This window comes from Ooceraea biroi, chromosome 10 (assembly GCF_003672135.1).
Source record: "Ooceraea biroi isolate clonal line C1 chromosome 10, Obir_v5.4, whole genome shotgun sequence".
NCBI lineage: Eukaryota > Metazoa > Arthropoda > Insecta > Hymenoptera > Formicidae > Ooceraea > Ooceraea biroi.
Window position 1 is genome coordinate 3,452,223 of NC_039515.1, and position 12,768 is coordinate 3,464,990.

The 12,768-nt window shown below is 38.0% G+C and overlaps 1 protein-coding gene across 2 annotated transcripts; it reads left to right on the forward strand.

Annotated features, from left to right (window-relative positions):
• Nucleotides 1–261: 261 nt before the first annotated feature.
• On the forward strand, nucleotides 262–12,661 carry LOC105278317. Of its 2 annotated transcripts, none has more exons than XM_011337321.2 (6): nucleotides 262–628; nucleotides 1,753–1,798; nucleotides 3,197–3,448; nucleotides 3,615–6,483; nucleotides 6,722–6,953; nucleotides 7,065–12,661. In XM_011337321.2, the coding sequence occupies exons 1-6, from the start codon at nucleotides 572–574 to the stop codon at nucleotides 7,071–7,073; spliced, it is 3,465 nt and encodes a 1,154-aa protein (XP_011335623.1). In that variant the 5' UTR covers nucleotides 262–571; the 3' UTR covers nucleotides 7,074–12,661. The 2 variants fall into 2 exon arrangements, with proteins under 2 accessions (XP_011335623.1, XP_011335624.1); XM_011337322.3 differs by having other exon boundaries at nucleotides 3,218–3,448.
• Nucleotides 12,662–12,768: the final 107 nt, after the last annotated feature.

The following is a 12,768-nucleotide window of genomic DNA, read 5'->3' on the forward strand; positions in this document are numbered from 1 at the left end:
CTAGGGACCCTAAACACGTAAGAGAGAACGCTTTTATCGATCCTGCAGATCAATGCGCAAATTTTCTGTTTCATTTGCAACAATGTTTCTTAAAAATTGATCTTTCTTTCTCTCTCTCTTCCTCTTTTAATTATTTTTTATAATAATTTGATGGTGTACTTTAATTCAATATTCAAAATTACCGCTTTTACACTATTTTCCCTATGGTCTGACAGAGAGCAGCACCGCGAGGTTGTCGGCCGCGACGCAGGTGTCCCTCGAGCGACGCGTCGCGCTAGTGCTAGTGCGCGCAGCGGGCCAATATCGTGAAGATCAGTCAAGATGGAGGGTGCTCGGGGCTGATCGCTCGCGGTATGGATTTTGCCGCGTGATTCGTGCTTGGCGCCGCGGGTTTCCGTCCCGTAGAGGAAAACAAGCGGCACGTCGCGCGGTGCCGTCGGACGTTTGTGCGACGGGTGGCCACAGATGGTGTCGCGCCACTGCGATTAGTGCAACTGCACCGTGCGATCGCACGCGGTAATGAGAAAGGCGAAATCACGAAGCGGCGCGGTAACGGAGCCAGTCCTCCACAATGGTGGATAACAGTTGCATTATCGAGGGAAACGTCAAGTTCCGCGACGGCAAGAAGGTGAGTCGATTACCGGCGAGTCGATCGCTCGCTCGCTCGTTCAATTGCGCGTGCGGCGAAATGCCTGGCTCCGGCCGCGGACGAGGCTCACGCTCCATTTTCATTCACGTCTCGACGTGCCTAATTCATCTCGCGAATCTGCGGAGTTATCCGTGACGTCGTGCGTCTCCGACGCAGGGGAGGCGTGTTGCATGCCCCGTTGACGTCGACGTCGGATTCAAACGTCTCACGCGATACTCCGTGACGAGTCACATGAGCGTCGTACTCTCTTATGCACGCTAAAAATTATGTAACGATTACGGGAGCGGTTTGCGGCGTGTATATGTATACTTTATGACACAATGCCGGCAGCTCGCTCCGTGTTATACTAGGTGGCCCGCAGAAAAGGGAAATAGTGAAGCAAAGATCGTAGGATTTAATTTTTCACAATACGAGATGTAAAAATGTTTTTTATGTAATATGAATTTAAAAAAATTTAGCCTGAATTTTATAATTTATTGAATATGTTGGTATTTGTGTGCAAACAAAGAATTAAGGGAGAAATTTATTATAGAAATTGTTTACGAATATTCATATGTAATGTACTAAAAGTTATAAATTTAAATATTTTATTATGTTTGCATGGTACTGATGTATGATTGCGTGTTAAAGATTTGAAAATAAGTGTAAAATATAGATAAAAATAAGTACTTTAATATGCTATCTATTGATATTCGTAAATACTTACAACATTATGAATATTAAAAAAATGTTTTCATAGCAATTTTGTTTGTAATTTTTTTATTTTATATAATTTTATTATATTTTATTACATTAATAAATAATAAAAATGCTTCTGTTTTATAAAAGTGTTTTTTTCTAAGAATGATGATAAATCCATATCGGAAATTCTATAACGATACTACTATGGATATAGATATATATATAATAATACTTTTTCCTCCCATTAGCAGAAACTTCGATCTTTTTCTAATTTGATTATAAATTCAAACGTTTAATCTAAAATTAATATAATAAATAAATTGATTATAATAGAAAAAACATTGTGTATGATTATACACATAGAAATATCTTTTCTCTGTATATTTTATTATATTTTGAAAAGATTATAATTTATTTTACAGTGGAAATCAAGATGGTGCGTTATGCGAAAATTATCACCAGTAGCAGGTAAAGTGAAATTAAACAGTTTGTTCTTGTTTTTTCTTTTTTACACGTTTTACTGCGAACAATAGCCGCATTCAAGAATTAACAATAGCCATTTGTTTACTAAAATATAATATAATAACTAATAATAATGTGTAATAACTGAAAATATTAATTAATACTAATTAATAATGAGAATTATTAACGAGAGTTATTAGAGAAGATTGTGTCAATGACGTACATGTATAGACATGTACTGTTCTATTGTATCCCTCTCGCGGCCCTTATGTTGCAAGAAAAAGAGGGGAATAGAGACGGTGCAGTAAGATAATAAACAGGAAACATTATATATTCTTAAAGTTTTCCTTTTTGTCTCTGCTATCTTGTCGTTGATACGAACGGTACTTCGCAATTTGCATAATACACTCCGTGCTTTATGTCTGCTTGGCAAACTGTGTAGTACGTTCGTTTTTATATGCCTATTTTTGCAAAATAATGTTTGCTTCGATTTTACAGTGATAGAATATTCATTCGCGTTGCAGCATAAATACTACATTGATTTATTATAAATTAATATGTTCGTAAAAATGGAAAATTATCATTCGTTGTTTTAACGTTCCTATCTAATAAAAATATCATACAAGATTAGTTTATTTTATCTTATACTGCAAATTTTTGTACTAAAAAGTTAGAAATAAATACAGTCGTTGAATTTATATTAATTATTATAAGATATATCACATTTGTTTGTGATATTAAAATTTGTTTGTTAGTTAATATGATTTAACGTAATTTATCGAAATTAATTTATCTTTAAGACAATTTTCTTTTTGTTCAAAATTAAGATTATTAATCATAGCAGAAGCATAACGAGTTTCCTGCATTCTATGCATTACAAATTGGTGAAATTTGTAATCGCGCGGAAAATTAATCATTGCCATCTACCTCCTTTTAGAAGGATCTTTCCTGCTTGTTATCAACACAAAGAAACCCTCGCTTTAAACCTTCCTAGGGTGGCAGCTGGCACATCTGTTACAGATTGGCTGCTTAAAGCTACAAAAAAATTTCCGAGAACAGCTTTGCTCTGGGTAATAACCATTAATACATGATCCCTGTAACTTGAGGATATTTTAGGACCAAGGGTCTCTCTCTTTGCCCACGTACTTCATAAGTTTTTCTTAGGAGGGAGTTAACGAAGGGAATGTAAATGACGTATAACGGAATGTATTTCTGTATATCGACGTGCGAGTATACGTTCATGTTGAATCTATATTTATCAAGAGGTAGTACGCATAACAAAATAACGGACTTGAATATTTGTTATATTTCTTTTAAACAGATATGTACGGTGTACGGAATGAAACAATCTTCTCTGATCTTTAGTCCGGTAAGAAGATCTTGAAATGCAAATGAAACAAATAGATGTTCCTTTTATTTTGATAGATTGTTTGCATTTACAACTCTATGGGGATAGTAAAGACCGTTACAAGCAGGGCCAAACGAAAGCGTCTCTGAGTCTGCAACATTTTCTCGGAGTGGAGAGCGGCTTTACTCTCGATAAAGAATCTAACACGATCGCTATAATTTGCCAAGACGTGACAGTCGTTCTCGCGTTCGACACACGGGAGCGATTGATACAGTGGCAAGTGAAGATCTCGAACAACTTGGGCGAAGGTAAGTTGCATGCATAAAATACATTACATTGTCAAGAAAAAAGCAGCGTCGCGCTGTGTGCAGTACGGGAATATACCGCGCGAAATTACGGGACAGAATGCATAAGATGTGCACTAGTTGAAAAGTTTCTGCGTCGTATATTTAATTCGTCCAACTTTGCCTACAGATCAGCAATTCCTGATACTCATTTCCTCGGTACCTTCAAAGGCGAAGTTTACTAATGGACCGGCGCACTTACACATCCAAGATCGTCGGTTCTGCATCACCATCGGCGTGCCTCCCCGGCTCGTCGGTATCTGGGAGATCGCGCATCTCCGACGATATGGCGTGGTCGAGGGCCGATTCTGCTTCGAGGGCGGCTCCAGGTGCGGTCGGGGCGAGGGACTGCACGTTCTCATCACAGATCAGGGAGACGATATAGTCAAAACGCTGCAGTTGGCGGCTGAGGGGAAGCTCACCACGAAGAAGCGATCGCCACTTGGGAGGGAGCCGTCGACGACACAAGACAGTCCACGGCGCCAGTGTTCTCGCACCGATACCAGGGCCAGCGATTTCTTCTCCTCAGCCGTGTATTCGACATCGACGTATGAAGAGCAATGCGACAGCTGCAAGAACGAAAGTTCGCCGTATTGGTCCTCGGCGGAGAGCAGACAACAGGCGGAGCTCGATGGTGATTACAGTCTTAGGGATGCAATGTCCGTCTCGGAGTTGCCCGATCAACAACCTGGCGGTGAGTGGCGTAGCTGTTCACTCACTCGTCAAGGCGCGACCGGTCTTGAGAGATGCGCCAGTTGCATCAGCAAGCTCGGTACGGTCTCGAAATCATCGACTGTGATCACCACGGCCACTATGAGCGGCATAAGCAGCCCCGCCGGCACGTTAAACAACTTGGGATGCAACTTGCAGCCCCGTACATTCGACCGACTTTCGCTGTCCTCCTACAGCAGCAGCAGCCATGACAGCGACTACTCCGGTTCGCAGCAGATCGAGTGCCAGTGTGCGCAGTCGAAAGCCGCCCAGCCTCAGACAACACAGGTACCGACAACGCAGGCTCATCGAGTATCACCGAGCCCGAGCGCACTGCCACCGAGACCACCGAAACCGTCCCAACCTCCGTCGATGCCTGCAACCAGCCAGCCCGTCACTGCCAAGAAGCCTAAGAAACCACCAATGCCACTGCCAATCGATCAACAGACATGCGTTCACGCACATAATCTTCAACAGTCGCAGCAAGCTCGACAGCCTCAGAAACAATCGCCGCAACAGTCTCAGCAGCTCGTGACTCGTGGCACCGCGGGACCATACGAGAACTACGACATTCCAAAAACGATCTTGGGGCATCACATGCTGCTGGAGCAAGGTCCGCAACCGGAACAGTATTACGATACGCCACGGAAGATAAAGGAGTGCCTGACACTGCCGAAAACTTATCCCAATTATGACACGCCTCAGGTACCGCAGGCTGTGGTCCTGCAAGGATGTGGATGTCCCGCGAAACTCACAGTCCAGTCGCCTAGGTCCTCGGGATGCCCCTGCCACAACGTTATGAGTTGGGCCGGCTTTGTCCTTCCATACTGCCGACGAGGCGCAGGAATTGAGCCTACCGGCGTCACGGTGCATCCCGTGAAGCTCTCGGGCGAGGGCAAGATGCCGGTAGTGAATGCCAGCGGTGAGGTCGCCATCTACGCAACCGCCAGACGGATAAACAAGAATGCACCGGTCGAAGGAGCTACCGCGGAGAGCTGCGGCTGTACCACCGCAAGCAAATCGAGCAATTACGAGAACGTCGAGCCAGTGATAGACACGCAGCCGGAACCGAAGCAGGCGAATTACGTGAACATCGATTTCACGCAGTCTCTCGAGCACTATGAGAACAGCAAGGACGTCCTCACGAAGAGTAGCATCTCGCAGGAGGAGATCAAGAAGTTCGCGGATCAGTTGAAGGAACCGGCGCCCGAGGCGCCGAATGAGAACGCCTCGAAGGTCTGCGAGAAGTGCGGCCACGCGAGGGAGAGGAAGGATGATTATCTGGTCATGGATCCAGACAAGCAGACCCCGAAAAAACCGTTTCCTGGTTACCTGCCGATGCAGCCGGCTCACAACTGCTCGAAGGAGATCTTGTCCAGGCTTTGCAGCGGCATCAAAAGCTCCAGCAATCCGACGTTGTCCGGATCCACATTGCTCGAGAGCAGTAAGAAGCGATCCGACTCGGAATACCGCGTGCCGGGATCGGCGATGCTGTCTAGTCCATACTTCAGACGTCGTTACTTGGACGCGGGCAATGCCATGGAGTCCGGCAGTAGCCTAGGCATGCTGCTCAGAAAACGGTCCTACTCCGCGGAGTCCGCGCATTACCTGGACGACGAGAGTCACACGTTTCCGTCCACGCTTACCATCCACAAGTGTTCGAGTGAAGCAGACAAGAATTCTCTGATAACCGGTGAAACGCGCAACACGTGTGTGAACCCCGAGGCCAGCAAGATCGCCAGCAGTCACGAGAACGGGCAAATTCCGGCGATCGCGTCCCAGCCGTCGTTCATCAAGATCCGCAGATCGTCGTCCGTGCCATCCAAAACCGGCCACAACAGGGATTCGTCGAGCAGCAACGATTCCGGCGTGTCTATCGGCTCTTTGAGTCATCGAACCACGGAATTCGTGGAATTCGAGTTGTCGTTGGCGACGCCCACCGCTTCGACGATAAAGCAGAACGTGCTGTCGGTGTGTCGCAAGAGCCCGCCGCCCACACAGTGCTATCACAGTAGCCTGCCGAGGAAGTCCAAGTCTAGCGATCCGCTCCGAGAGATCTCCTTCCAGTTCCAAAAAATTAAGATACCTACAAAATCCTCGTCCGCGGAAGCCGATATACCTACATGCTTGCCGAAGGCCGCGAAGGGCTTCAACAGTCCCGGCGAAGTCTCGAACACACCTTACATCGACTCGCGGAGCACCAGCAGCGGTACCTCCGATATGTCGGATTACATCGAAACCTTGTCATTGTCGTCGCATTCTTCGTCCGATACCCCCGACAGCCTCAGGTAGGATTTTATGTTTGTTAAATACTTACAAATTTATGCAAAAATTATGACACTTTTTATCAATTTTTACAAATTAAATGTTGATTTATCTTTAACTATAAGAAATCATTATTTTTTAATTTTCTTCTACTTCATATATAATCGTGAAAAAATGTATGATAAATCTGAAACAAATTTAATTAAAATTTCATTAAAATTAGTTATCAATATAAAATTCATATGTTATATATTTATACAGATTAGGAGGCAGAGCAGTGGCAACAACCCTCCGACCTCGTAGCGGCAAAGAATATTACAAGATCGATCGGAGTATCTTGGTAGAGCAGGGGCGAATTCTCACAACGGCATCCGCCAACTATGCAAATATCACTCCAGTATTGGAAAAGAGCGAATCACCGTCACCTGGTTACATGAGCAGTTCACCCTTTGAGCAACCACAACCCACTCGTGAGCATTTTCTATTCCCTGAAGTAAGTATAAACTAGTACAAAGAATCTATTATATAATCAGAAACAGAATCGTGTCTATAATATTTTGATGAATAATATATAAATAATAATCGCGTCACTCTCCTGTTGCAGGAAGCTTGAATGTAATGATATTGTTTGGGAAAAAGAGCTAAAAACTTGAAGTTCCTAGGAATTCCAAACAGAAATGATTAAGGATATTCATGGTAGAAATTATAATTGGGGCATTGTGTGTGTGACTATTTACACTATACGCGGATATCTGGGGTTACAGGCATATTCACGCGGAATATCTGTCATTCGTCAGATACCAATATCGTAGTTAAGCATGCCAAATGACCGTACCAAGTAATCAAAAGGTTCATAATTCTAAGACGATGAAGGCGCTCTTTAACCAAAATTGTACGTTCGTTTTACCGGTGTTTTCGTAAAGTCTTCCTGTAAAGAGCACAATCATAATCAAAAAGAAAAGTATATGAAACATCAGTCTACAAAAATCTAGGTACTAGCGTATAGTCGAAATAATGTCAGTAATCAAACACTTCCTACAACGACTCAAACAATTTCTAAAATATGCTCAATAAGAAACTAATAGTTTGTATAGTAAGAATCCTGCCCTAGAGTAAAAAGATATGCATCGTATACTTTATATGGGTATATCGTTTTTTAAATACTTTCTTATTTTGTATGAGTATACTTCTATATAGACTATTGTACAGTCATCTCTGAACAAAAAAATTTAATGAGATTGATAACTTTTATAGAGAGTTTCAAGTAAGGGTTCTTAAAATTTCGTGGATCCGCGAATGGCGTTACAAAGCATATAAGAAAATCGTAATTTTAGATCATCATTCTAGCTCTCGTATCCCTTGAAATTTCAAAAATTGGAGATATGTCGAGTGCTGGGTTCGTAGACGTCAGAAATGAAAACGTATCTCCCGAGTTAGAAGTATTAAGTGATTTCGATTGTGTGACAAATCTTTCGAAATATCAAATACACCACGATTGTAGCACACGTAGATTGTTCTATGCTGTGAAGTTTTGAGAACTCGTATTTGAAGGGTACAGTTAAAGACCATTTGTTTGTACTGGTTGATAAAGTATTATCTATCCACATTCTGTACAACCAAAAGATGCGCTGAACATAGTCAGTCGCATAACATTCACAGGGTTTTCATACTTACAAGTTATTTTTTAAAGATTAAGATAAAATATTACAGCCTTTAATACGGTCTTCTTTCTAATGAGACAACGCATGGTAAATATACATGATAGTCTCTGGGCAATCAAAGACGGCACTATATATAGATTTTAAACAAGTATTTCTAAATAAGATTAATGAAATATCTAAAGATCTCTAAAGTTATTTCAGAATTTCGATATTTGCTAATGAACGTTCCATTATATATTTTTATGTATTTACATATCTTTTTATATCGTTTATTTTTTGCATCACGCTCATATTTTACTAAATATCTTTTCGATATTATGCATGATAAAATAATTTAAATTGTAGATGTAACCAAATTTTGTCTTTTATATATTATATATGTTTTCTTTTTGTTATATTTAAGATATATTTCATATATTTACTTATTTAATTGTAATTATAATACGTACACGCACATTCATAAAGATTTTACCAAAAATATTTATTTCTCTTTCAATAGTGCGTGTCGCATTTAATGTATTAGGTATAAATAGATAAAATATCAAATGAAATAATATATATTTGGAGAGAATCATTATTTCAAGTCTGAAATTACGCGTACATTATTTTTAGTATTTTTTATGAAAATAAATGCCCTCATTCATATGAGCGCATTGTGTTATTTTAATTTCCTCTTGTTGTTTTTTTACTTTTTCGCAAGAGAAGATTATATTATAATTATTCATGGAAGAGAATACAGTCACATATAATATTACACGTACAGTGGATATATCATGCTGAGGAAGTTAACATAATAGTGATATTAAACGCAATAATAAAAACGTAGGAATTATACATCATAGAGTCGAGCTAGATTACTTCATACTGAGATATTATTAAAATACACACACACAGAATTCTGTTTTATATTTATTATGCTGTCTGGCAAATAATCAAATTAATATATAGAATCAAAAACACAAATACAGAGGTCGTCGCTACTATTATCCAAAACATTTCCGAGCATTGAGATTGTGGGACAATACGTACTGTAAGATGGATCATGAGTTGTGTCAGTATTAGTTGCGTCTCAATTGTACCACAATACAAAGGCATTGTACTTTTGAGAGATTAGAAGTCTATAATTTTTGGCCTATTAAACGTTACACGCGGATTTCAAGAGAGAGTTCTTGGGTGGCCTATGTAAAGTCGTGCTACTGCCATATTTTTATCGCATATATTATACATCGTATTATTCCTTATCTAACGTGGAATTGTTTCCTTCAGGCCAAACGCAACACCGTTTTCTATAAGACTAGTTTTTACTCTTAAAGCTTTATCTACTAAGCTTTATCTTAAAGCTTTTTGTGTTCCATGTACATTGTACACTGTTACAATAGCACTACCCGTACAGGTCTATTGCAATACGCATTAATTTATAGATTGAAGACACATGGTGTTCTTTCGCACAACATGTATAGATACGTGCAACTCATTTTATAGAAACTAAAAATATCGAGGTAGTATTATTACAAGACTGAAAAATAGTTGGTGTAACGAGTGGTAGAGGAATACCTGCAGCGCTAGAATGTATAATTTACATGTACAGGCCTACGTGCGCAATCTGAAATCAATCATTTGTAAAGCTCTCGGTTCTATTTTGTGTCTATTTTGTGGGCCCCTCGAGAAAAATATCAGTATCACCTGTAACACCAAGCAACACGCAAACGAAGATGTTCTTTTGGTCCTCTTGCTTAAAGTGTGTATAGAGAAATTATACAGTAGCTTAACTAACATAAAATAGACAGTAGAAGCCTTAATGAAGTACTGTATACAAAAACGATTTATAGAAAGTGATACGAAAGCACGAATTGAATTAAACAGCGAGGTTTGCGTATATGCATTAGATACCTATTAGATACCTTATAACGTAATGCTAACGTAAAACGCAATTGTATTTATATATTTCTCTCATCTGGGCTCTAGAACACATCCCACGAAGTTTATAGATTGTAATATCATAAAAAAATGTATTCATATAAGATAGAGCCCCGTCATCACACCCAATGATCTTGTATGCGCACGTATGTACACGCATGCGATAATAGAATTATATGCGCCTCCGCAATTGATTATTGAATGCGAACATTCTTTTGTCTACGCAAATCTGCCTACTGTACGAATAATTTTCCGTTAGTTTTTCGATAATTTTTTTATGTTAATCTCTGTGCATCGCTAATGTATTAAAATTTGTTTCAAACTTAGAGTTTGCATCACTCGATTGTGCGTAATTGATTAATCGAAAGATCTTTGCGTTTTAACTGTCGTGCGTGTGAAGTAGGAAGTCACTCGTATAAACACATACTAGTCAGGAATCAAGTACTATATTGTAGTCATAATATATTTTTATTGCAAAGAAACTATATATTATGCATAGCCTAAAAATTAAGCACATGTCTATTTATTCCACCTTTGAAGTTGTAATTTTAATTTGGTAGAATTATGGACCAAGTATCCGTTAACGTACAAGTGTATGGGAGAGAAATTCAATCGTGTCTTTTGACTTGATAATTTGACCAATGATATGATAAAAAGCTAAATATTAAATAAGCATCTCGGCATCGATGCGACGATAAATCTTATTATTTTGCTTGCTCTCTCTTTTTATTATTTAATATTAAAACCGCAATATCTTGATTTACTATATTTTAATTATTTCTTAGGAATTGCTTCAAATGAATAAATTAAATGTACTTACGAAAGTATATTTTGAAAAATTACATGTGCTAGCTTTTTAAGCTATAAGAAATCATATCTAAGAATTTACTAATATATTGAGATTAATTATATATATAAATATATAAAATATATATATACTATATAGATATAAGTTTCGAAGGGTATTACTCTAACGCTCTATTCATAATCGATGTACATAGGTTTGATGTAGCCTTAGTATATATTAAATCTTTTATTTTGTGATTCGAGAATGATGTCGGTAAAAGCGAATTTCAATTGTACATAACATGTATCATGACGGAATGCGCTCAAAATGTCTTCAACAATTTTATATTAAAATAATAGTGATTTAGTTACTCTGTGAGTACATTTTATAATACATTGGTAGACACGATTAATTGAAATCACATAATAACACAAAACAATTTTACATTCTTAATTTTCGCAATTTTATTATTTAACGATCATGTTACATTATTTCATTGTATATACGGTAGACAAATATCAAAAGTTAAGACTGGCATTCTTCTGTTCCTTGTGTTATTGGATATGAAAAGCGCTACTTTTAAATATACAAGTAACTTAAATCATTCCAAGTCCAATCATCTTCGACATGAGCTTTTCATATCTGATATCGATAATCACTTCTACACATCAGATATTTTAACTGATGTTTCTTGGCGTGCAGTAGTGTGTACTTACAGATAGAATATGAAAACCGTTAGATGGTAGCATTACATGTCCGAAAGTGAAAATCCATTTTCTTTGACAATCCGTTGTAGAATGAAATTCTCCTTGTGTTTTAATAACACGGGAGAACTGTCAAAGTGCTGGTGCTTGCGTATTGCGCTCGACCATTCATCACCTGTACGTCAGTTTTACGAAAACGAAAAGAAGGATATTTAGAGAAATTTTATGAGTTAAGAAGAAAATTGTCCGTAAAAAAACTGATTTTTTTCCTTTCTATGCATACAGAAGCTTAAGAAAAATCTGTACTGATGGCAAAACTTAATTTCTCAAATAATTTATCAATGGTCTCTCAAATCTGATTCGTTAAATTTCTTTAAAACTTTTATTTGGAACTTGTGGAATCATTTATCTGATTATGTATTAGGTAAATAATATCATGAAAATATCAATAATAATAATATTTTACTTTTTACTTAAATTGTGATGGTCCTATATCTTTATTAGAAGCGTAATTATTATAATAATGTAAGTATTAATTAACAAACATTGGTTACCGATAATAGATACAATAAAAATTGTGGTAATTTTCTATCAAGATATTCGTGAGTTAAAATCAGATTGATCTCAATTTCCACTTTTAATAAACTATCAACTGCTGTTTGTATATACTTTTTGTGATGTGTAATTTGCACGCAGAAAGATCCATGATATAATATATAGAACAGATACAGTATTCTAAAATGCGCTTTCAGAGGACAAGTGAAACTTCTTAACTCTGTTATCAAGAGATTGAACAAAATATATAAAGACCTTCTTTATTCTCTGAAATTAATATAATGATATCGTCACTGCGCCATCCTGCAAGACCGTAAGATGAGTGAAATGTAATAATAAGTAACGACTAATGGAGCTTATACACCAGATTCTAGAACGCATTTCATGAAAAAATAAAATTATTTACTCTGAGATTTTTTGTAATCATGATAAGCGAGAATAAGTGAGAATGACGAAACTGATAAAATTATTATAATGCGCCATAAGTAAATTATAACTCGTACACACAATTCGTAGTAGCTGAAATCATTGATCTACTAAGAAAGTAGAAGAAATAAAGAATTTGAAAAATAACTCTGTATGAAACGTTCTTGTTCTTCCCTAGCAATCCAATAAACCAATATTATCAAATAATAGAATTATGTACATAAATATATATAAATAGTACAGTTGAACAAAGGTTTT

What these genes read in the sequence shown, in the direction of transcription:
- LOC105278317 (XM_011337321.2), top strand. Translation starts at nt 572, where the DNA reads ATGGTGGATAACAGTTGCATTATCGAGGGAAACGTCAAGTTCCGCGAC. An exon ending in CTCGAACAACTTGGGCGAAG is followed by an intron (nt 3,449 to 3,614) that starts GTAAGTTGCATG and finishes CTTTGCCTACAG; the next exon opens with ATCAGCAATTCCTGATACTC. An exon ending in GATACCCCCGACAGCCTCAG is followed by an intron (nt 6,484 to 6,721) that starts GTAGGATTTTAT and finishes ATATTTATACAG; the next exon opens with ATTAGGAGGCAGAGCAGTGG.